The 24,712-nt window shown below is 58.5% G+C and overlaps 2 protein-coding genes across 21 annotated transcripts in view; both read left to right on the forward strand.

Moving 5' to 3' along the window:
* Positions 1 to 4,837, forward strand: part of CROCC2 (ciliary rootlet coiled-coil, rootletin family member 2) — a 62,811-nt gene extending 57,974 nt beyond the window's left edge. For 3 of the 4 annotated variants that reach the window (XM_081051794.1, XM_081051795.1, XM_081051797.1), the window contains one exon: positions 167 to 892. In XM_081051794.1, the coding sequence (XP_080907920.1) occupies positions 167 to 585 (419 nt within the window). In that variant the 3' untranslated portion in view covers positions 586 to 892. Of the gene's footprint in view, positions 1 to 166; positions 893 to 1,738 lie in introns of those variants that run through there. The other variant, XM_081051796.1, reaches the window with a different exon arrangement.
* Positions 4,838 to 8,029: 3,192 nt separating this feature from the next.
* The window catches only part of SNED1 (sushi, nidogen and EGF like domains 1), a 74,718-nt gene continuing 58,035 nt past the window's right edge, over positions 8,030 to 24,712 (forward strand). For all 17 annotated transcript variants that reach the window (XM_081052031.1, XM_081052022.1, XM_081052021.1 and 14 more), the window contains exon 1: positions 8,030 to 8,504. In XM_081052031.1, the coding sequence (XP_080908157.1) occupies positions 8,292 to 8,504 (213 nt within the window). In that variant the 5' untranslated portion in view covers positions 8,030 to 8,291. The remainder of the gene's footprint in view (positions 8,505 to 24,712) is intronic.

The raw sequence follows: 24,712 nt of genomic DNA on the forward strand, positions 1-24,712 counted from the left end.
GCTCTCGCCCTGGCTGCATGTGCCAGAGGCCCTGGGTGGGGCTGGGTGTCCTGGCCCAGCTCTCTGGGGACCTAGAGCCCTTTGCAAGGACATCCATGTGCTCCCCAGAGAGAAGCTGGCCTGACCCACCCCTGTCAGGAGGCCACCACAGGTTCTGCTCTTACAGGTGGAGTAGGAGCCACTGTGGAGGGGAGGGCACAGGATAAGGACAGTCCCGGAGGAGCCTGCACCCCGGGCGGACCGGCCCTGAGGCAGAGCCAGCAGCTGCAGGTCAGCCGGCCGTGGCTCGGTATACCCCAGGCTCGGGGTGGGCCCGGGGGTCCTACCGGGGTGCCCAGCATGCCTCTGCCGGGTGCACACACATGGTTGTTCAGGCACAGACAGCAAGGGCCGGCTGCACCCCGCAGACACCATGCCAGGCAGAACTGGAGCCAGGACTCAGGGCTTCGTGGGCCCCGTGGAAGTGGTGGAACAGACGAGGGGCCTTGTGATCAGCGCGTGGCCAGAATGGGGAGGGGTGTGGGAAGCACAGGTCAGGGGCTGCTCCCATGTGCATGTCGGGGGAATTCCCCCTTCCACCACTAGACAGACCCCCCCCCCATCCCCAGACAAGGAATTTACAGGCGGGGGAGGCAGCAAAATTCAGCCTGTGAGGCCTGTGGGAGCCCCCGTCCAGCCAGGCAGAAACCAGGTGCCCTTAAAGCAGATGTAAGACCCACCCTGCAGGCCCGTGGGTGGGGCTCTAGCCTGCTTCCAGGCCCAGCAGAGGGCAGCAGGCCGACGAAGGTCTGGAAAAATATCAGCCCAAGGCAGCAGTAAAATGCCCAAGTTGTCACCGCAGGTCCAAACAGCAGAGCTCGGGTGGGCCCACGCCCAGCGACTCGGGCAGTGACTGACCAGCACCAGCAGGACCGGGTCTTAGAGGCCGACCACTGCATGGGGCCAGACTGCAGGCCTGGAGTCCCGAGAATGGACCCTCCAGCCAGAGGCCCTCCAGCAGCGGGGTGTCAGCTCTGCTGGCCAGAGGGCTCCAGCTCACCTCCAGGACCTCCACGTCATTGGGAGCCTGAGAGGATTCTGGGCGCAGGTCACCACCTCCTCTGCCTGTCAGGAGGGTCAGAAGTGGCTTCGTGTGGTGTCCACACAGTGCTTGGCAGGCGGCAGTTGTAGCAGAGGTGGCCCCTGCACCTGTCCTTCAGTCAGGGGACAGCAGTGGCATGTGTGGGGATGAGGTGGTAATAAAGTGTGACGGAGCCTTGGGAGCGTAGCTGCACCACCCCACACATGCACAGACACATCTGCCCCGGCTAACCCGCAGGCTCCAAGCTATCACAGACCTCATTTTACAGATAAGGAAACTGAGGCCCAGAGAGGTAAAGTGACTGCCCAGTGCCACCACCAAGTGGCTGTCCCTGACCCACCAAGCCACATGTGCTAACTGTATCAGCCCAAGAGCCCTATCTCCTTATCACTCTGAGTGTGTTCATGGCCTGAATGGAAAGGGGTTCATCCACTGCGGTGTGCGGTTGCCTGGTTCCCTAGTACCCCCAGGGGGTGGGTGTCACTGGTGAGAGGGGGGATGATGCGTCCCTGTCTGTCTGCCCAATGTTTCAGTCCCACGCCCACCATCTCTCCGGGGGAGCCATGGACTATGGACTCCCAGCCCTTCCTGTCACAGAGCTCTGGGGCGCTGGCCAGGGACCAGCCCACCCCACCCGAGCTCCTGACCTGTCCCCAGGTGGAGGGCCAGCCTGAAGCAGCAGCTGGACCAGGAAGTGCAGCAGCGGCAACATGTCAGCCTCGGCCAGGCCTTCTGGGCCAGGAAGTGAGCCCTGCTGCCGCCGAAGCCCCGCAGCCTGAGCCCCGTGGCCTAACCCACATGGCCTGACCCCCATGGCCTGACCCCCAGGGGCAGCAAAGCTGTTAACAGGAAAACCAATGCCTCGTGCTGCTCAGGGCCAAACTCGGGGGTTTAGGAGACCGCAGGGCACAGGCAGCCCAGAGCCCACCGCTCATCCCCAAGAGTCCCACATCATCAGGCACCCTATGATTCCACTGATCACTGAGCTCCCCTGGCCCTCAGGACCTGGGCCTCTGCTGGTGCTGGACCACGCTTCGGACACTCCTCTCCCACAGTCCTCCCCAGCCACAGACAGCCTCCTCACACTGGCACAGGCCTGGCACTCGGTTTCTGCCTTGGACACACTGCTGATCGGCCCCAGTGGCCAGGCCCCATCAAGTGGGCTTCCACGGCCACGGGCTGCGTTCTGTGCCCTCAGCTCTGTAAACACGGGGAGACATGTAGAAAACATTCCCAACAACTGGTGCCAAAAACCATATCGTCCTGCAAGGCCCAGCTACCGCCTCCTCACATTCGGACACTGTGGAACCTTCCATATCCAGGCACTAAGGTCCGTCACAGTGGCAGGTGGCTGCAAGTGGCTGAGTCAGTCCCCTGTGACTCACTGGAGTGTAAATTAAAGGTGCAGAACCTCCCACTTTCCCAGCCTGTGAACACTGGGTCCCTCAGGGATGGGGGGCGGGAGGAAGGAACCAGAAGCCAGAGGTTGGAGTCTGTGACAGCGCTTTCTTCTCTGCATCCTTGCGGTGTCCACTGGCGTCCCCATGTCACAACTTTGGGACTGAAGCTCCCAGCAAGGAGCATAGATGGAAGAGGAATCCACTTCGGACATGAAAGGGGTCAGGATGATTTCTCAGATTTAAAATGAAAGCCTCCCATAATTTGACAAGCACACTCACTGGCACGTACAGGGTGCTCCTGGTCTCAGTGGAGACATCAAAGTGCCTGAGGCCTCGGAGATTGTGACATTTCAGCGAATAGTTCAGTCAATGTAGATGACACTATTCGTACTTATTCCACAACCAGTGGTATATTAGGAAAAGGATTTTTCTAATGGGAATAAATGGGTGTTTACTTCAGCATTTCCAATGGTGAGTGTTAAGACCTGTCGTGTTAGATTCTACAATTACTGAGGAATTTAGAATCGCTTCCCTCTATTCTCACAACAGCCCTTGGGGGCACTGATTTACAGGTGAGGCAGGGCCAGAGTCCCCCGCGCTGGTCTCACCCCGCTTATCTGCCCAGTGAGGCTGCGGGCTCAGGGTCCTGCCTGGAGGACGGAGCTGGGCCAACTGGCCTGAGCAAGGTAAGGCCCAGTGCCCAGATGCTGGAGCAGTGCCATCTGCCTGTCCTCCTGGAGGTGAGGAGGAGGAAGAGGACTGGGTAGGGCCTAGTCCCACCGTGCAGGGCAGGACTATGCTGCTGCCCATGGCCTCCCAGAGTCCCAGGGGAGAGGATCAGGAAGGTAGCTTGCTCCCACCTGGCCCTGATCCCTGGAATTCCAGGGAAGGACCACGCTGCTGCTTCTCCTGCTGTCCCACACGGAGGCTCCCAGCCTGTAAGAGACCCAGCAGATCCTAGCATCCGTTTGGAAGTTGCCAGCCTTGGACGGGAAGGGAGTCCTAGCTCCACCCTTTGCAGCTGTGCAATCCTGGACAGGCTCTCTAGACCTTAGTTTCCTCCTCTGTAAGGTGGGATGACCCCACGCCAGAGGTTCGTGGTGAGTCTTACATAGATATCGCCCAAGTTGACACCAAACCCATTGGAAGTGTCAGCAAACAGTGGCAGCTCTGTCACCCTACAGCTGCTGTGGCTCGGCCCACAGCCGGAGGGAGCTCATCCCCAAGAGAGCGAGAGAGTGGGAGAGCCAAGGGAAAGGGCCAAGCCTGGAGCACACAGGCAGAAGGAAGGTGGTGCCGCCCCAGACAGACCAGGCAGGGGAGGGTGACTGTGGGGACAGACCCAGAGAGCAGTTTCCAGGTTCTCGGCCTCACGTGGAAAGATGCTGGCTCGGGTAGTAAATGGCCATCAACTGTGATTGGATGGCCATCAGCTGTGGCTAGTTGGCCGTCAGCTGTAACCAGTGAGCCATTGGCCACTAATATAACTGCCATGGCTACGGTAGCAGCAAAAGGGGGGCTAGCAAGAAGACGGTGGTTGAGCTAGCAAGTGCGGAGTGCAGTTAGCAAGGGGTTGGTTGGCAGAGAAGCGAACGGCAGGTTGCGAATCCTGTGGCTCCTGCTTCCTGTGTCTCCAGCCCAGCTGCCAGCGAGAATATAGTGGTATGACTCCCCTATCTCTAACTCCGTGGGTGTTCCTTTTTGGCCTCACCATGTCCTGTGTTCTTTTGTGGGAGCGGGAGCTGAAACCCCGCAGGACACCCTGCATGACAGTAACAGAGCACTTGAGGAGACAGGCCCAGCCTCCAAAGCACCCTGCTTGCCAGGGAGGCAAAGGCCCCACCTTGGCTGCAGCTGGGCAGGAAATGGGCGGCAGGACCAGGGCTGTGGGTATGTGGGCTTCTAAAACATCGATATTCTTCACATAAAGAAGAAAGTCACCACCAGCCGTGGCCGATCAGCTGCAGACACTGAGGTGAGCTCTGAGGCTTCTTCTCAAGGACAAGCACAGAAGGCTGAAGTCGGTGCATATGCTGCTTTGAACACTCTTTTCTGAAACTTCTACCTGACACACGTCACTAGCGTTTTCCCACGTCATTAGAAACGCCACGGAAGCATAATTTTGTTGGCTGCTAAACAGCGACGGGCCCCGGGTCTCCTAAGTACCTTCCACTGCGGCCATCCTGGCAGTCATGGAACACTCAGAAAGTGGGTCTTTGGCCTCAGGGCTGACGGGGGATGGGCGACACTGCCTGTCATCACCTCAGGGCAGGGAGAGCACCTGAGCCCACCTGTAACCATTCACACCCCTCCCTGCAGAACCTCTAGCTCAAGGTGCTTCCGGTTCCTCTCTACTTTCTTGAAATAAAACAGCAACAAACATCTCAGGATCATTTCCGTAAGATCAATAGCAGAAGTCCCATCGTGGCTGTCCAGGTGTGTGGGGGCTCTGTGAGGCTATGCTCCCTCGCCGCACATTGGAGGGGCTGAGTGGGGAGGTAAGAGGGCTCCACGGACAGCTGTGTGCCCTCAGCCAGGCCCTCCCACCTCGGCCTCCATGGGGGGGCCTTACAGGTGGGGAGGGCCTCTGCAGGAGATCCCACCTGCCCCTCTGGGCTCTGTGACCTCCCATCCTCACTCCCTGAGCAGGTGTGAGGTTACCTTGGGCAGGGCCTTCTGGTTTCACCTCCATGGAAGGAGCAGCTGCTCTGGGGAGATCTGTGCCCTGTTGGCTGCTTCTTGGAGGAAAGGAGAGAAAGTTGGGGGGTGCAGCCAGCCAGCCCCTGCCACTAGCCGTCCCACCTGGAGCCCCAGCCCCCAGCCCTGCCAGGACCTGCCCACTGGGCCAGCTGAGGACACTGGCCACCTTGCCCTGCTCGGAGCCCCAGGTCCTGGAGTGTCCAGAGGTCAGCTCCGGGTTCCCCATCTAAACTGCACACGCACTCAGGCCCTAAATTAAAATGTCACAGGCCGGTGGGGAGGCTCAGGTTTCCTGCCACAGAACATGAGCCTGCTTTGATAAACCATTTTGGTTTTGATAAATGTGGACTTTCTGTGGCAGAGACAAAGGCGCCCTTGAGTCCGGAGGGGAACCTAAAACAGCACATTGCTGAAAACTATTTCCTGATAATATTTTTAGCACCTGAAAAAAACCCTTTTTTCTCTTTTTTGCCTGTGGAGTGTGTGTGTGTGTGTGTGTGTGTGTAAGGTAATGCCCAGTGGTCGTGAGGCCTCACGTTAACCCCCAGTCTCCCAGGCTGGGCAGCAGTTAGCTTAAGGTGAAGGCCATAAGGTGCGAGCATGGCCTCAGTGGGGGCCAGGACCCCAGTGTTTGCGTGCGGCTGACCCCCACCCAGGCCACGAGCCCGGGCTCTCAGGTGGGGCCTGGGCCTTAGCACCTCACAAAGCCTCCCAGGGGGTTCCCATGAGTGGTGGGGCTGAGCCCCCCTACGTAGGCCAAGCCCTCCCGCCATGCCTGGAGAAACAGGTCTTCACTGGGTTCACCTACTGAGCACCACGTGCCTGGGGGTGTGCTGGGCTGTGCGGCAGCTGTGGGCCCCAGGAGGAGCCAGAAACAAGCGAGGTCTGGGCAGCCTTCTCAGAGGAAGAAAGCATAGTGGGAGGAGGCAGGCCGGGCAGGTGGTGGACAGGTCTAGGAGAGGTCAGAGGTCAGCCCCTGATGCCCCACACCCTGATTGGCGCTGTGTGTGTGGGGGGGGTGTGAATTGTGAGCATGTGAGACAATGACAGGTGTGTGTCAGTAAGTGTGTATGGATGTTTGTGGTCTATACATGTGAGGGTGTGAATGAGTGAACATGGACGTGTGAGTGTTGTCTCCACATGTGAGCACGTGGGAAAGTATGTGTGTGAGAGAGAATGAATGTGTGATGTACTCGTGCGAGTGTGCATGCACGCATGTGTGTGAGTGTGGGTGTGTGTGATGAGGACAAGTGGGGATGTGCCTTTCCTTCCCAGGTTCTCGAGAGCTGTGTGAAGTTGGGGTTCTGTTCTCAGCACAGCCCCTGAAATTAGATGTCATCTATTTTTCCCTCCAAGGATGAGAGGCCTTGACCTTTCTCATCCTTTATTTCTTGGAACTATTGTTGTGCTGCTGTCCTGGGGGTCTCCATGCCAGGAGCCTGGCGTAGGCCTGGCCGTCCCACAGCTGAGCAGCGTGGGACTAGGGTGAAATTTAAGGGGTGCTCGCTCTCAGGGTGGTGCTAGGACAGGGTCCTCTTTAAATTCTTGTCCGACCCTGATTCCAGCCTAAAGGGATCTGCATAAACCGGTAGCCCCCAGAGTCACACACCACACAGAGACCCTTCCACTAGTTCTTAAAAACCACATTTAATGTTCCTTGCTCTGACTGCAAAACAATGCATGCTTATTGAAGACGTTTTTAAAAATGCAGAAAAACACAAAGCCAAATATGAAACCCCTGAGGACCTCCGTGGTGGCTGCTGTGACTTTCCTGCTCTTTCTGCTCATCTTTGGGGGGTGCACCTTGTCTTGCAGTCACTGTCACCCAACACCAGGGAGCAGGGAGGATGGGGGAGGGACGGAGGCCCTAGGAGCGGGCCCACCCTGGGCCTGAGTGGACAGATGCCGGCCCCTGAAGAGGGACAAATGTTCAGAGTGACGTCTGAGGTCAGCGGCACCAGAAGCAGGAGAGGGGATGGGACGGCTCCAGGCTGGGGACAGAGAAGCTGAACTGTAGGCTCCAGCTGTCTTCCTACCACCTTGGGGCCCGGTGGCGACAACCCACTGCCCCAGGCTCCTGTGGACCAGTCTTCTCCCACTGACGGCTCTTTAGGCTGCTTTACTCAGGAGTCTGCCAAGATTCTCTTGCTGTGAGGTTCCCTTAACGCCCCCTGAACCCATTAGCAAACCTCCAGGGCAGAAATACTTTAATATCCTGAGGTCCCCCGGGCCAGGGGCCATCCCCATATTAAACCAGGTGGGAAACTTAGCCCCTGCGCAGGAATCCAGTGTCCCCAGGCTCAGGGCGAGGGGGTGGTGGGGGGGCAGCTGGGGTGGGCCGCGTGGGGAAGCCTCTGGCCACTTCCAGAAGGGCTCATCCAGGCACTGCTCAACCAGGGTGGCCCCCCACTGGTGACACTCTGGCCGGGGGTGACCGGGTCCTCTGGCCAGGCAGCAAGCTAAAGAGGCACCGACTGCCTTAAGGTCTGTCCCAGAACTGCTCGGTGGGTACCACTGGTGGCAGGGGACTCACGGAGGAGGAGGCCGGCCCCACGGCAGGAGGCGCGCCCGCGAAGCCCTCATCCAGCCAATGCCCTGGCCAGGGGCGCTCCGGGGGCGCGGGGGCCGCAGGCTGGGCTTCCAAGACGCGCGGGGCCGAAACGCGCCCTGAGCGCCCGGGGAAGGGACGCAGGGTCCCCGCGTGCTCCAGCGCGCCTGGCGCTTTAAGAGCCGCTGTATTTGCATGGCCCCGCCCCGGCCCCGCCCCGGCCCCGCCCCGGCCCGTGTGGCCACCCGCTAGATATTTAAATCGCGGCCCCAGGGGCGGGGCCTGCCCGCTCACGGTCCCGCCCGGCGCCTTCCTCCGCGGAGCTGCCACCAGAGCGCGGCCCCGCCGAGCGCCGGGCGAGGGGCGCGGAGCCACCGAGGGCGCGGAGCCACCGAGGGCGCGGCCGCGCTGCCCTCACACCGCCCGGCTCCGCTGGCCATTCCGGACCGCGGCCTCGTACAGCCCGCGTGGACCGCAAAGGCCCGTCCTGTCCCCGCCGTCCCCGCCGTCCCCGCCGTCCCGCTCCGTCCCGCTCCGTCCCGCTGTGTCCCCGCCGCCGGCGATGCAGCCCCGCGCCGCCTGGGCTCTGCTCCTGGCCGCGGCCCTGGGCCTCGGGGCGCGCGGAGTGCGGGGCGCGGTGGCCCTGCGCGACTTCTACCCGTTCGGCGCGGAGCGCGGCGACGCCGTCACTCTCAAGCAGGACGACGGCGGCTCGGGGCTGCAGCCGCTCTCCGCGCCCTTCCCGTTCTTCGGCGCCGAGCACCCCGCGCTCTACGTGAGTACCCCGCCTCCCGGGCCGCCGCGCCCCGCCGCGCTGACTCCGGCTCCGCCAGCAGCCGCTTGGCACCGCGGCCGCCAGAGGTGGAATGAGGACAGCGCTTCCTCCCTCGGCGGCCGGGGCCGGACAGCGGCACGCGTGCGAGGCGGGCCGGGGGGGTGCGCGGCGGGGCCGCCTTGGCGACGGGAGCGCGGCGCGCTGCCCCGGCCTCTGCCCCGGCCTCTGCCCCGGCCTCTGCCCCCGCCTCTGCCCCGGCCTCTGCCCCCGCCTCTGTCCCCGCCTCTGTCCCCGCCTCTGCCCCGGCCTCTGCCCCGGCCTCTGCCCCCGCCTCTGTCCCCGCCTCTGTCCCCGCCGGGCCGACCTGGAGCTTGGGCGGCGTCCGCCGAGCGCATCTGCCCGGTGCCTGGTCCGCATCGCGATGGCCGGAGTCCTGGCCCCCGCTTGGTTCTTTCGCCGACAGCAGGCACATGCCAGTGCCGTCCCCCAGGGCCGGACCCTGGGTCAGTAACTCTCAGTGGGCCACTGAGAGAAAGAAATGTGCCTCATTTCTGCATTGAGCATTTCCTGGGGGTGGGCCACCGTGCGCTGGCGCCCGTGGCCCCTGCACTTGCCCTCAATCCAGACTAGAAAGGTGCTGGGATCCTGATGTACTGTTACCCCCACCACATCACAGCGACCATGAGCTCTGCCACTTCCAACACCATCACCATCACCTCCACCACCCTGTGTCACCAACCCACCATGCACCCACCATCAGTCAGCGCGCACCCACACGCACACACACACACACACACACACACACCCACACGCACACACACACGCCACACCATCATTCCCCGGCAGGACCACCCCTGCACTCTCAACTCCCCCACCAGCACTGTCACCTCCTCCATCATCCCGCCAGCTTCAGCACCACCTCCACCACCACCCACATGGGGGGCACTACTGTCCTCCTTACCGGTTCATGTACTGCCACCCCACCCCCTTCCACCACAGCCGCCAACACCATTCGCTCGTCATCACTGCAACAACTCCACAGACAGGCACAGCCTTTTCCTGTGCCCGTCAGGGAGGCCTCCTAACCTTGGCGCAGCATTTGGCTCTGCGCCGGTGGTGGGAGGAGGCGGCCGTTCTCCCTGTAGATACCACCCTGCTGAAAGTCCCTCTGGACCAGGATTTGGATGGTGGGGCAGCACTGACTTCTGGAAGTGCGGGGTGAGCAGCGCAGAGCTGTGCTCAGGGTCTGCAGAGCTGGAGGGGGCCCTACCAGCTTAGAAACGGGATAACTCACGTTGGCACCCTGTTCACACAACACTGCATCAGAATGTCCCTTAGGAGCTGTGCCAGGTTCAACTTTCCCACTCAGAGTAACAGGTGAAAATATTATGAAAGCGGTTGGCCCTCTTCACAGCCTCACTAAAAACATCTGCCCTTGCCAAAACAACCAGGAGAAACAGCTCTAGAGTGGGAAGATCTGCTGGCAAAACAAAGGGTTTCATCAGAAACCAACATTCTGGCTGCTAACAAAACATATATCTCCATGAGAGCTGTTTCCTGAAACAAATATATCATCTGAAAAACACTTGCCATGTGAACACAGTGAGTCCCCTTCACCTTTTCTCTACTCAGTAGGAAAAACAATGGAATCCTTGAGGGAGCAATGCCCAGGACACCTTGCCTGAAATAACTACAGAGCTCTGTGGTCAAGATGGGAAGAGGAGGCAGGGTGTGGAGGCTGCTGGAATCGCAGCTGAAGGAGAGAAGGGAAGGCATTTATTCTGAAGCAAGTGGTTCCAAACAGGTGCCTCCCATGCCCACCCAGGCTGAGAGGACACTTTCTTACATGCCCCTGGCTCTGACCCTTGTCCAGCAGGACATAGCATGGGCCAGCCCTGAGCCCAAGTGCCTGTGTCCAGCTGAGTGATAACCCTCTCAAGGCTGGCTCTGCCCCTCTGGCCTCTGCCCCTTCAGTCCCCAAAGAGCAGGCTTGTTGAGTGGATGGGTGGATCATGGATGGATGGATGGATGGATGGATGGATGATGGATGGTGGATGGATGGATGGATGGATGATGGATGGATGGATGGATGGATGGATGGATGGATGGATGGATGATGGATGGTGGATGGATGGATGGATGGATGGATGGATGATGGATGGTGGATGGATGGATGGATGGATGGATGGATGGATGGATGATGGATGGTGGATGGATGGATGGATGGATGGATGGTGGATGGATGGTGGATGGATGGATGGATGGATGGATGGTGGATGGATGGATGGGTGGATGGATGGTGGATGGATGGATGATGGATGGTGGATGGACGGATGGATGGATGCCTTGGTCCTCTGACAGGGCCCATATGTCACACGTGGAAGTTAGAGAAGTGACCCTCCCTAGAGATCAGTGCTTTCTGAGTCTTTATCAGAAACAGCACACAAATTGTTGCTCTAGCAAGGACTCACTCCTGTAGTGTGTGGCGCCCCCCCCCTTTTGAAAAGGCACCCATCATTTTGCTTCTTCTCATGCCATAGTAGCTGTATGTGGTCAGCTGTAAGGCTCTGGAAACTGTCGAGAATCGTTTTATCAGTAAGGCCCTACACAACCTAGACCAGTGCTGCTGGTGGGTGTGGACAGCAGCAGCCATGCCGTGGCCCATGGGACTGGCCATGGTGGGACGTCCACTCAGGGCGGCGTGAGGACTGAGAGGCAGTGAGCCTGGCTATGGTGGTGAGGGGCTCCCATTTCCCCACCCAAAGTGGGGACTTGGGGATGCAAAGGAACATCCTGATTTATGGCACTGGGAGCCGCAGCTGGTGGCCTCAGGTAGTGTGTCACCTCGTGGCCTCTGTTCCTTCATTGGGGGAAGGTGTGCTCGGTGGGTGACGTCCGTGAAGATGCCAGGCACCCTGTGTGGGGGCCCATAAGTCTGTTACAGGGGTGCAGTAACACCCCTGTCCGCTGGTCGCATATCGAAGACTGAGCTGTTGGGATGGTAGAGAAGGTGTGCCCCCAGGGTACCCCCCACGATCCCCCCGGGGCCTGTTCCAGCCCCTCCTGCCTTCACCCGTGGTGCTCTGACCCACCTTCATCCTCCTTGTCTTTTGGGACACTTTGGGGCCAGTCCCAGAATGTAGAGCCCTGAGTAGGAGTTGGGGTGGGCAGTGGTGCCTGTGGGGCTCAGAGGGGGTTGAGTGTTGACAGCAGGTTTGGCCAAGGAGGCTGGGCTCCACACCGGTACCTGCTCCCTGCATTTCCTCCTTGAGGCCACTGTCCCTACCCTGCCTCTCCCAGGTCACCAGCCAGGGGAGCACTCATTTTCTCTGCGAGCCTCAGTTTCCCCTCTGTGCAGCAGAGTGCCCCCATCTGAGTATGCCTATGACACATGTCCAGCCATCACTGTCACAGCTGTTCTGGCCACCAGCTCTAAGCCATCTGGAAAATCCTCCCTGACCCACAAGAACAGCCCAGTATGGCAGGTGGCTCTGGTAGCACAGCTCTGCTTTTTCTGAACTCACCAAACACCCAAGCAAAACACAAGAGCACCCAGCTGGAAGGAGGGGCTGCAGCCCCAGAGGGCAGACAGGACCCTGTCCACTGAGCCCCAGGCCAGGCCCCAGGGTGGCCCGGGCCCTTCGTGCTCTTCCTGGGCCACCCCTCATCAGCAGGTTCCTTTCCTGCTGGTGCCCTGGGAGGAGGGAGAGCAGAAAGGAGGAGATCCAGGGGTGGGGGAGGGTGCTGGACCTTGTCCCTGTTGATCCGTCAGAGGACAGAAAAGACCGTCACCCTGTACAGATGAGGAAACTAAGGCCCGGAGGGCTCCTCCAGGGCCTCCAGACCCCCAGATCCATCTGCCTCCGTACCGTCCAGGGTGTCCAGGCAGCCCGGCACCCTCTTCAGTGCCTCCCGCCCGTCCTCATCCCCACGTTGTCGGAGCCAGCACTGGGCTGGCAGCTATGCCTTGGGAACATGTCCCACTTCCCAGCACCCCTGCAGTCATGGCTCTGGGCCAGGCCACCGTCCCCGCGCACTGGCTCCAGCTCCTGCCTTGCCCCTTGAGCCTGTCCACAGGATGGCCAAGGCAGCAGAGCCAAACGGGCCTGCGACCTGTGTCTCAGCCTCTGCTTCTCGGCCTTACCTGCCCCTGGCCTTGAGGCTGGTGCGCCTCCCTGGGAAGCAAGCCTGGCCACGGGGACTGACTGTGCTGTCCCCACCCCTTAGCTCTCGGTGACTGTGACGCCAGCACTTCTTAGCTGGAATGACCAGCCTGTTCGACTCCCAGACAGCTCACTGTGGGAACCTAGTGCGTTCTCCTCCATGAACTCTGTCACTCACCCATTTTGAAGTCCTGCCTGAGCCCCTGCTCTGAGCCCAGGGGAGAGCGGCACAGCAGTGTGTGCTCCGAGCACTGAAATCATGTCTGTCCTCTTGGCCCGCTGTGCGGCCCCAGCTAGAAGAACGCTGGCCCCTCGCAGCTGCTCAGGGAGTGCTTGTCACTCCCCTTATGACTGTAGAGATGACACATCCACAATTCCACGCCCCAAATAAGCACTTTTCACATTTGGGTGAAATGCATCCTGATCTGCTTTCGAGCGCAATTTTCTTCCCCTGGGCAGCAGGGGAAATTTAGGAATTTTAGGAATTTTAGGGTCCCACAAAGAAAACTCGCCATTGCGTACAAGTTCTTATGACAGTTCTCCGAGTGTGGTGCTGTGAGCGTTTTTCCATGCCTTAAATTTGTCAACACGTGCTTTTTGGTGACTGTGTAATACTCCATCCAGTGGCTATACTGTATTGTTCCGACCCATCTCTGGTCGGCTACGTGGTGGCTTCAGTGTCCCCGGGATCTGACAGCCTGGCCTGCGCCCTCCGTGCAGGTCCCTGATTTTTCCTTTCCCCGAGTGCACTGACTCATGGCATCTCCCCATTGCCCCCTGGCCCAGAGGGCATCTCATCTGCACCAACGCTGCACCAACGCTGGGGTGAAGGGGCCCCTCACCTGGCCCGGGTCAGCTCTGGCAGCTGTCCAGGATGCTGCCCATCCCCAGCACAGATCCCAGCCTGTGACCCCTTGCAGGGTCCTCTGGGGCTAGGATAGGAATGCAGACCCCTGGGCCTTCCCAGAGCGTCTGAATCCGCAAGCATGCAAGGGCCCCAGAATCAGCATTGTAAGCAGGTGTCCTCGTGCCTGTACAGGGCCCCTCCTGAGAAGTGCTACTCCCCCCCAAGGGCACGCACCTGCCTGCCCTCCTGCTCGGGGTGACCCTGGACACTCCTAACCCTGCAGGCTCAAGTGTCCCTTGCCTCCCATTGACCGTTGCCGCGCTGGCCTGGACAGGGCGCCCTGTGTGATTGACAGGAGTGGTGTGGGCCATGGCGGGCCTGAGGACGGGATGAGCTGGAAGCCCTGCATCCCAGGGTGTTGCTGCTCCTGGGCTGGATGTGGCCGCCCCTGGTGTCACCCTACCTCTTCCAGGGGGCCCGCCTGGGTGCCTCACACCCAGACTGGCTCTGCGAGATGCGGGCAAGTCGTTCATTAGCCGCCTGTGTGCGTGGGGCCGCTTTCCCTGCTCCCCAGCCAGGGACTCAGTGTCTAAGCTCGGCGGGGCGCCCAGTGTGGCAGGTGTGGGAACAGGACAGTGTCCAGACCTGGGTCCCAGACCCCGAACCCTCCACACAGCGGGGCAGTCAGGACCACACTGTCCTCCAAGTTGGCCCAGGGGCTTGTCTGGGGTGACACAGCCCCAGGCCCTCGAAGACATTCTGCATCAAACGTCTCCTGCCCCCTGGTCTGGGCACTGCGGCATCAGGCACAGGCGACCTTGGAGGCCTGCTGGGGATGGGACCTGGGACGGGGCTGGGTCCTGCGGGAGCGGCCGCTGTCCCCAGTAGTGAGAGGCCCAGGTGTGTGGGGGCAGCGGGTGTATCAGGTGGGACTTGGCGTATCCAGCTGCGGTGGCCGCAGAGATGGAGGCTGGACAAAAGGAGGGTCGTCTGAGCTGTGGACCAGGGACTGCTGCCCACAGGTCCAGGGGCCTGTGGGGGCCGGGCTGTGGCCTGACAGGGGCACCCGGCTGAGATGGCTTTCCCAGGGAGACGGAAACAGGAGCAGCTGTGCATGGACATCCAGGGAAGGAGAGGCTCCAGTGGAGAGCAAGGGGCAGGACCTGGGAAGGACAGGTGCTTGGCCACCCTGCTCGAGGGAGCTCCAGGCAGTGCCATGAGACCCTGCAGGAGACGAAGGGGTGGCCTCAGGGAGGCCCTGGACGGCAGATGGCAGGAGAGCAGGACACAGCAGGAAGTACAACCACGAGGCCCACAGCCCAACAGGATTTGGCCTGGGAGGGAAGGAAGGGCTGGTCCTCCAACACCAGGCTTCTGCTTTCCCACCCTCCAGGGAAGTCCTCCTTCACCCTCCACCCCCACAGCCAACTGGGCACTGACTCCAGCTCACAGGCCCCTCCCCCAGGAAGTTGGCCCTGGCGGTCACTGCCTCCCATCCTGCAGCCCCAAGTGCTGTGCCCCCAGGACCAGTGGGCATGGGGCGCCCAGCCAAGAGCCAGCCTCTGCTCCTTCCCAGGCTGGGTGCTCAGACCGACCTCGCCTGTGGGCCCCAGGGGCCCTGCCCACTCGCTGCCCTGTGAGTAGGACTCCAGCCCCCAACTGCGCTTGTGGGAGGAACCCTAATTACCCAGAAAGCTGCCAGGAAATAAAAGACATGCCTACATTTTTCAAAACAAGCTTATAAAAGGCCTCAGGGGCTTTATTGTTTTATTTTTGGCAGAGAAGTCAAAGCAGGAACCAAGACCCGCCCTTTTGGCTCTGATGTTTGCAGAGCTGGGGTGCTGTGGTCATGTACGCGAGGTCCCTGGCTCCCCTCCAGGCCGCCTGCTCAGAACAGCCCCTCCGCCCAGCAAGGTGGCACCAGCGAGCCCTCTAACTCCCCCATTCAGGGACCAGTCAGTCACACGGCACACACTTTGGCTGGAAGTCGCCTCCCAGCGACTCTCCAGGACATTTCCGCTCTTTCCTGGTTTTATCCAAGCTGGAAATGCCACCAGCGCAGTCTCTGTGCTTTCTCCGGAACCAGCAAAGGCCAGCCATGTCTCGCAGGAAAAGCCTGGGTACCTGCTGGCCACACGTGTCCCCACCCCCAGGTCAAGATGGGCCTCCTTCATGCTCCAGGGTCACCTTGGGTTCAGAACGTCACTGCAGCTTCCTGTAGCATGTGGCCTCGGGGCCTCCCCAAGGGCACGGTCCAGGCAGCTGGCAGCGAGGCTCAGGAACACCCCTGCCCCTGACGGACAGGAGGCCCCCTGCGCCCTGCCTGCGAGAGCAGGTGGGCATGGAGGGTGCACTGCCGCCCCCTCTGCTGCACGCAGCTCCACAGGCTGTGACACCTGGTGGCAGCCTTGTCTTTCTCAGCAGCAGGTGTGTGCACACAGAGAAGTGACCCCAGGCCCGAGTTAATCCTGAGACCTGGGCTTGGGGATCCACAGGGAAGGTCTGGGGGCTGCGGGCTACGGAGCAAAAAGCGCTGTGGGTCCCCACCAGCACGCCGCCTTCCACTCCTGGGGTCTGCGAGGGTCTTGCTGGTCTGGCTGGGTCCACCCAGCTGGCGTGGGCAGCACGTTCCAGACCCTATACCCCAACACCAGGCCCACAGTCACGTTCTGAGAGGAGCATGGGTGGGACCCACCTGTGCAGGGAAAAATGGGATTAAACCTGCTGTACTCGTCTAGGGTGTGCGTGGTTACCGGGCCTCCGGCAGGGCTAGGCCTAACCCTTCCTCCTGGGTTTACAAAGTGCTACGCCAGTAGACAACTAACGACAAAACTGCAGTTTTGCGGGAAATAGGCTTTGCTGGGCCCTGGAGGAGGAACCCCAGCACAGCTCGCTGGCCTGGGTCCAATGCACCCAGCCCTCGGTCGGTACGGGCTTTGCCCACTCCCCACCCACACTGGACCTTCAGAATTCTGGGCTGGGGAAGGATGTCCGAGGAGGCCCCTGTCCAGGTGAGACGCCTGCCAGCAGCCTGCTTGCTCACCGCCTGGCCCCACCGCTTCTCCTCTGTGGTCCCGGCCCTGCCTGGCCCTGGCAAGGGAACAGGGCTGGCTTGTTCTGCCTCCTTCCTGGACCCCGGGCTCTGGGCCCACATCCCGTGGGGGGCCAAAGAGGAGAGGTGGACGAGGCCAAAGGCAGGCGGCGGGCGGCAGGGGCCTCTGCACACAGCACACACACCAACACACCTGAGAGTTGGACTTGCAGTTCAAAGGCAGGAAGGAAACCTGGGTCCGGCTGCAGGAGCAGGGCCAGCGGTGGGGGGAAGGGGGGCTGGGAGGAAGAGGGTGTGGGGTGCAGGGAGGGGCAGTGCAGGCAGGTCCCCCCCACAGGTGGCCTGCAGCCCAGGCAGCCCCAGGGCCCCCACTGCAGCCTGCCGCCTGCCCGACGCTGCCCGCCCTCCCGTCCACAGGCGCCTTTCCCATCTGTGACTTCTCACCCTTACTGTTTTCCTGAACACATGCAGACAAGGCAGCGTAATGTGCAGCAAAAGAGCCAAGTCGGCAAACCCTCTAGAAGCCCCCACCGTGCCCCTTCCTGACGGCACCCGCACTCCCTGCCCTCCCGCCTTATGCCCCTCACTGCCTCCACATGAAAGCCTGTGTCACCTCCGCTCCCAGCTGTGTTTAGGTTGCTTCCCCTGCGTGCTCCTTCACTGCTGTGTGGTTGATGAATAGCCCACGTGCTGTTCCCGTCTCACTGGTGGACATTCAGGGCTGTTCCTAGTTTTAGACTATTCTTAACAACGGCGTTCATGAGAATTCTGCTGCGCACATGTCCCTGTGCCGTCAGCACACGATTGGGTGGCGGGCACCCAGGCCCGGGACGGCTGGCTGGGTTGGCGCCCGGCTGACCTTAGACACTGCTGCCTGGGGTGTCCGCCGCACAGCACCCCTCTCCAAAGTCATGACTCTAGCCCCCACGTCACTCTCCAACACGGTCATTGTGTGTTGTCCTCTCACTCACATGAGGTGCCTAACACAACTGGAGCCAGGCTTTGTTAGGTGCATATGGGCACCTCGTTTTAAGAAAAACAGAACCACCGCAGCCACCTTGTTGAAAGGCAGCCCTTTTCCCAGGGCCCCGCAGCTGCGTCTGGGTCACCTCCCGGCTTCGTCCCCTACTTGTCTGCCTGAGCCCCATCATCCGGCTGATGATGGCATCATAAGAGATCTCGGGGCTGTCATAGCAAGTCCTCCCATCTTGTTCTTCTCAAAAGGGTCCTGGCTATTCCTGGCTTTGCATTGTCATATAAAATTTAGAATCGGCTTCTCAAGGGACAGGCACGCATGCACGTCTGTTGGGGTTTCTGTTGCGATGTCTTCAGTACATAGGTGGGGGCGGGGGGGGCGGGAGAGAGCGCATCCCCACATTTATCCAGCTTGTCTTCAATGTTTTCAGGGAAGTCTTAGAGCTGACTGCAGAGAAGTCTTGGCATCTCTTATTAGAGGTATTCTTAAGTACTTGGTGCTTTTTATGCCATTTGCAAATGGTGTCTTTTCTTTACTTTTCTATTTATTGTTGGTATGTAGAGTCACAATCGATTTTTTTCATTGTCTAATTTTTATATTTAAAAACCAAACTTCTTGTCAATTTTACTAAATTATTTGGGGACCTTTTGGATTTTCTACACTCACATTCCTATTGTACGCAGCCAATGACAGTTGTGTTTCTCTATTTCTAATCATTGTAAATTTTGATTTGTTCCTTGCCGTGCTGTGTTGGTCAGGTCTCCAGTAGACTGTCAGGTAGAAATGGTGTCATCAGTATCCTTGCCTTCTTCCCAATCTCGGAAAGAAAGTGCTCGGTATGTTATCATTAAACGCGAAGTTTGCTCTTATTGATTTTGAAGATATCCTTTATCGGATTATATTCCTAGTATTCTGAGAATTTTTCTCAAAATGGATGTTGAGTTTTATTAAATGCCATCTCTATACTTTTCAAGATGATTATATAAGTTTCTCCTTTACTCTGTTAAACCAGTCATTTAAATTAAATGGTCTCCTACGGTCAAGCCTAGCTTGTATTCCTAAAAAAAATCCAACTTGTTAATGATGAATTGTTTATCCTATTTACATATTCCTAGATTCTGTTTGCTAATAACTTATTTAGGACTTTGGCAACTTTTTAAATAAGTGAGACTGGCCTGTTGTTGTCCGCCCGTGTACTTGCCTTGTCTAATTTTAGTGTTGAGGTTGTACTCACCTCATACAATGAATTCTTCCTCCATCTAGAAGAGTTGATGCGTTTCTGGAGTTATTTCTTGAATATTTGGTAAAACTCACTGCTGATGCCATCCAGACCCACAGTTCTCTTGGTGGGAAAATTTTGAACACTGATTCAATTTCTTTAATGATTATAAAAATTAGGGTTTCTGTTTCTACTCACATTTGGTAAGCTGTGGTTTTCTAGAAAACTTTCCATTTTATGTTCAATTTCAAAGTTCTTAATGTAAAATTGTCAAGGTCTGCGATTTGATGGTACCTTCCTCACAAGCCTGCGCTGTTAGCCTGTCTCAGATTCACATTTGCTGGCAGAAGACCCGAGATTCCTGGGTCAGAAACACAGGGGTTGTCGCTCACACAGCAGGCACCACAAGTGGTGCAAGGCTGTGCTGGTGCCCCTGGCTCTCCAAGTCCCGGGGGCAACACAGAGGGCCCGGGCGGAGCTCCCTGCACTGTGGGCTTGCGTCCCCCAGGAAACCCTGCGCTCAGGGAATCCCTCTCTTTCATAGCAAGCCTGCCCTCTCCATCCCCAAGGGGGACAACACATCACGTCATCCCGCAGGCTGATCTCTACAAACGGCACTAAGGTACGTCCGGGGAAAGCAGATGGAGGCTGGCGTTCTCGGGACAGCCAACAAAAACGCAGAGGCCCAAGGCCGACTGCCTCTCCCCACAACCTGCCTCCTTGGCCCCACATGTCCTCAGCCAAACTCAACTTTTCACACGAGTTGGCCCATGCCGTCAGCACTCTCCTTGATCAGACCCACAGGGCCAGCACCAGATCTGTGTTGTTTGTCTCGCAGCACATTTAGCGGAGGCTGCTGCCCCCGGGCCTGCATGGGCAAGGTGCTGGCCCTCAGCCATGTCCCCTGTGCCCATGCAGCCAGCTCTGCCTGCATCCCACAGATGCCTGTGGGTCTCACTTCCAAGGCCAGGCTGTTATCCATTTTAACCCATGCAAGGAGTTCAGACTGTCCTGTTAATCTTGGATCTCATCACCAGTAATTACAAAGGCAATAAACAGGCCAGAAAGGTGACTCCTGCTTTATCCACACCCCTCCCAGATGCAACACTGTGAGACCCAGGGACCCCCTCAGTCGAAGGCAGACCAGGATGGCTGAGTCCCTAACCCTCACCCCAACAGAGAGACGCCCATGGCTCTCGCCCTCACATGCAAACACCCCACCGAGGGCACACAGCCCACTGCAGTTTGGGGCCTGTCATTGGCCTTCACATGGGTCACTGCTACACGGTTTGGTAACGATCTGCGCACCGTGTCACCGAGCGTTTGCGACTCTGTCACCACACATGACATAACCCAAAACCAAGTACGAATTCGGGTCCCTAAGACTGAAGCAGGTCGTGCCGTCCGTGCACTTGCCTGTGGGGAGCGTGGGGCCCACATTTGGTGTCAGGCTCAGCAGAACATCTGTGACTGGCAGTGTCTCTGTGGTTTTTCCATTTCTGTAGCTCACAGACAGGGGTGGCAGACCCAGGGCAGGTGCTGCCTGACTCGGGGGCCACAGGGGCTCTGCCAGGTGCTGGGTCTGCGAGCAGGGGCAGTCATTGTTCTCCCAGCCCTGCACCCCCCACTAAGCTCCCCCCTCCATGGCCATGACCAGTGTGCCCGTCCCAGTAACTATTACTTACTTTCTCCCCAAAATCCCTACTCACATCTGGACCTTTCACCTGGAGAATTCAGGTGCAAAACCAACAAGGGCATTTGTGTAAGATTTCGAGACCTACAATACCCCCACCGTGGACCACCGTGGGTGACAGCAGGCAGTGTCCTTAACCAAGTGACCCGTGCCTCCATGACTGAGGACCGTGTCGATCCAACAGGAGAATCCAGGTGGCCCAACCAGTGTCAAGTTGGAATCCCGAGGCCCTGTCAGGCTGGGCTGGCCTGGGGCTGCTGTGAGGGATGGGACAGAGGGGCCACACTGTGTGGGGGATTTTCAGAATAGGCCAGCCCCTCCCTTTTGTCATGGTCATTACCCGGGGGTCAGCCAGGGGCGACAAAGCCTTTGTAGGGACAGCACATTCCGAAGGAAACTGCCCAGCCAGACACGTGACCAGGACAGTCTTTGGGGTTGACTTGGGGACCCAGGACCCAGCGGAACCAGATGCCTGCGGACAGTGGGGATGTGGAATGTTCACTGGACACGTGGCCATCAGCCACTGTGGAGTGGCCTTGGAGACCACGGAGACGTCACTGACACAAACAATCCAGGATGTCATGGGGGGAAGTGGTACGGCCGGCGGGCTGACCAGGCTGGAGTAGGGAAGGCCCCGTGGCGGGCCTGGGAGGGGTCAGAGGTCCTCCTGGTGAGGGGAGAAGCAGGCTAGCGCCTGCAGGAGACAGGCCCAGAGTCCGGGGGTGACGGCCTCAGCAGCACAGTCTTCGCGCTGTCCATTGGCGGCTGCGCTGCCCTTCCTGGTCTGAGGCGGATCCAGGCAGTGGTGACCTGGAGGCGCCACCAGCAGCAGCTTGGTCCCCGTTGGTGCCAGCAGAGGACACACTGCCTGTGGGCGCCCAGGCGAGTGACCCAGACATGGGTGTCTCGGAGGCCAGTTTGTTCCCGCATTAGCCGGCCCCAAAGTGGGCGTCCTTTTCCAAGTGCAGACCCACCGGCAGCTGGGGCGGCGGGGTTTTCGGTACAGGGTTTCAGCCTTGCAGCCATTAGGGCTCTGACTCGCCCCCAAGCCCTGAGCATGTGAGCAAGCAAGCACAACCAGATGGGGGCGTCTACAGAGGCCAACCCACAGAGCACGCCAGGGCCCGTCTGAGTACAGCCTGTGAGCGAGGAATGTTGTTTGCCTGTTTAAAGGACTGTAAAAACAAAAAGGACAGAGAAGGCTATGTGACAGAGACCGTATGTGGCCCAGGGGTCAACAAGGTCGACTGTCTGGCCCTCAGAGGACAGCCTGTGACGCCGGCTTCACCAAAGGGCATAAATATCGGGTGCATCTGGTTCTGAGAGCCCCCCGTGACCAGGGTGATGCTTCCACTTCTGCCCAAAGCGCTGACTGGCCTGTTTTTGAGCTCCTTGCATTGGGGCTGCGGCTGGATGCCTGCTGCCGCCCAGTGGACACCCTCGGGTTCCAGCTTAGCTGGACCATCCGCAAACCAGGCAGGCTCTTAGGGGACCCTCTGGGACTTGGGCCCATGAAGCCAGTGGCTTCACTGTGTCCTAGAAGGAGATGAGGCTCCCCAGGGGTAGCTGCCATCGTGTCATGTAAACCATGGTCACTCAGCACCTGTAGCATTTCCATTTGGCCGCCCACCCTGTCAGGCCCTTCCTGTTAGTGGTCATGTCCCAGTTGGCCCACCCCAAATTGGGCCAGAGAGTCACAAGGCCTCCTGGGTCACACTCAGCTTCTAGGAGCTGTCACCTTGGGCCAGCAGCACCCCAATTTTAAACGGGGTGTAATTGGGCCCTGGCATAGGCAGGGGGTGCTGCAGGACTGGGACCTGTGTCAGCTCCAGCTGGGACCGTCCTGCTCCTTCCAGACTCCTTACTCCTGCTGAGTCTCTGTGGAAGGGCTGGGGGACCTGAGCTCTGTAGTGCCCTCTAACCTCTGAACCCGCAGCACCCCTGCAAGGAGAACGCTGCCCCCTCACTGCTCCCACAGCAGCTGTGCCAGTTACATTCCCAGCAGCAGTGCACAGGGTTCCCGTGTCCCCACATCCTCACCAACACTTGCTCTTTTTTGGAGGGGGGGAAGGGGGGGTTAGTAACAGTCCTGACGGGTGAGGAGGCATCTCATTGTGGTTTGATTTGCATTTCCCTGATGATCAGTGATACTGAACATCTTTTCATGGGCTTGTGGACTATTCGTGTATCTTCTTTGGAGAAATGTCTACTCAAGTCCTTTGCTCATTTCTGAATCAGGTTGTTTGGGGTTTTATTGCTATTGAGTTGTAACAGTTCTCTATTATCCTGGATATTAATCCCTTATTACATATATCATTACAAGCATTTTCTCCCATCTGTGCATTGCCTTTTTACGTTGTTGATAGTGTTTTTTGATGTGCAAAGCATTTTGAATTTTTATGAACTCCAGTTTGTCTACTTTTTTCTTTTGTTGCCTGTATCTTTGGAGTCACATGGAAGAAATCATTGCCAAAGCCAATGTCATGAAGCTTTTGCCCTATTTTTATTCTGGGTTATATTTTTGCTCTTATATTTAGGTCTTTGATCCATTTTGAGTTAATTTTTGTATATGATGTTAGATAAGGGTCCAACTTCATTAATTTGCCTGTGAATATCCAGTTTTATTGGAAAGACTGTCTTTTTTTATTATTGAATGGTCTTGGCACCCCTGTTGAAAATCGTTTGACCATGTGTGTGAGGGTTTATTTCCAAGCTCTCTATTGTATTCCATGGGTCTATTTGTCTGTCTTTATGTCAATGCCACTGTGGTTAGATGACTGTTGCTTTATGGTAAGTTTTGAAATCCAGAAGTGTGAGACCCCCAACTTTGTTCTTTTTCAGATTGTTTTGGCCATTCTCTTGATCAAATTTTAAAGCTTGCTTTTGATTTCTTTGAACATACTAAACTTAGTTATTTTATTGTCTGTGCCTGATAATTCTGATACCTGGAGTTTCTCTTATTTCTGCTGTAACTGGTGTCGATTCCTTGTGTGCACAATTATCTGACTGTGTCCCAGGTTTTGCACGTGAAACATTATTCATGGGACTAACCTGAGGCCTGAGATGATGCCATTTTCCTCCAGAGAGGGTTTCTCTCTGCTTTGTCTGCTTTTGTCGTCAGTAACCACCTTAGTCCAAGGTCCAGGCCTGCGATGCCCTGGACGGCTCTGGTGAAGGAAGCCGGAGTGAGTCTGCGCAGGACTGTTTACTTGGGGTGCACCCTGTCCGTGAGGGGTGGCCTGAAGGGTCCCAGCTTAGCGGGGGTGCTGGGCTCTCCACCCGGAGCTGGTCTGAGGGCTGACCTCTCCCTCTCCCTCCACGAGGCCACTAAAACCCCTGCTGTGCTCTGTGGCCGTTTCTTCTGTCGCAGACGCGCTTACTTCGGTCAGGGGCCCTGAGTGCCAGGCGCACCTCTAGTGTCTTATCCTCGACTTGGAATCCGGACCCTCCCTCGCTTGTTTGCTGTTTGGCATCTTTAAGAAGAGAGGTGTATTTATTGGCCTTTTGTGTGGTCTGGGTTACACAGCCTGCCCACCCCTGAAGGGGAAGTCCCAAGGGTCTTTTCTGAAAGCACAGTTTTGACCACGGTCTTCCAGGAGCACGGTGACAGCCTAGAGCCCGGCCCTGTGATCATTAACTCATTCACCCCATCCTGCCCTGCCCTGCAAGGCCAGAACCAGTGTTCGCCTGCGTCAGAGGAGCACAGATGCAAGGGCTGTGCCTCCTGGTTGCACAGTGAGTGGGGGGCCAGGCAGGAAGCAGCTGTGTCCAGCTGCAGAGGTGCTGCTCCCCCTCTGGAGCTTCCACTTCTGCAGGAACCTTCTGGAGCTTCGACTGCCTGGGTCCTGAATTCAGAGGCCTGTCCAGGTTCCCCTGGCCACCGGCCGGCCCACCCCTGCCTCTGCCCTGTGGGCGCTCCTCCCCTCACACCACCTCCTGCTCACCCTTCCAAACCAGGGTGGGGGCCCTGCCCTGCGTTCCTGAGGCCCCTGGCTGGGGTGTGCCTGAGGAGCTGGGGTTGCTGAGCGGGACCCCAATAGCAGGGCCCACACTGGGGTCTACCAGACCCCACAGCACAGCCTAGGGATGGGCGTGACACAGGGGCCACCGCCTGTCTGGGAGGAGACGGAGCGGACCGCGGGGTCCCGTGTCTGTGTCTGCCCTGCCCAGGCCGGCTCAGCCTCGGCCCCTTGGAGGGCCCGGGACTGCCCCCCCCTGCAGCCCCCATCGGCCCCTCTCTGGCTTCCTGTCCCGGCAG

Source organism: Rhinolophus hipposideros (assembly GCF_964194185.1).
Source record: "Rhinolophus hipposideros genome assembly, chromosome: 6".
Taxonomy (NCBI): domain Eukaryota; kingdom Metazoa; phylum Chordata; class Mammalia; order Chiroptera; family Rhinolophidae; genus Rhinolophus; species Rhinolophus hipposideros.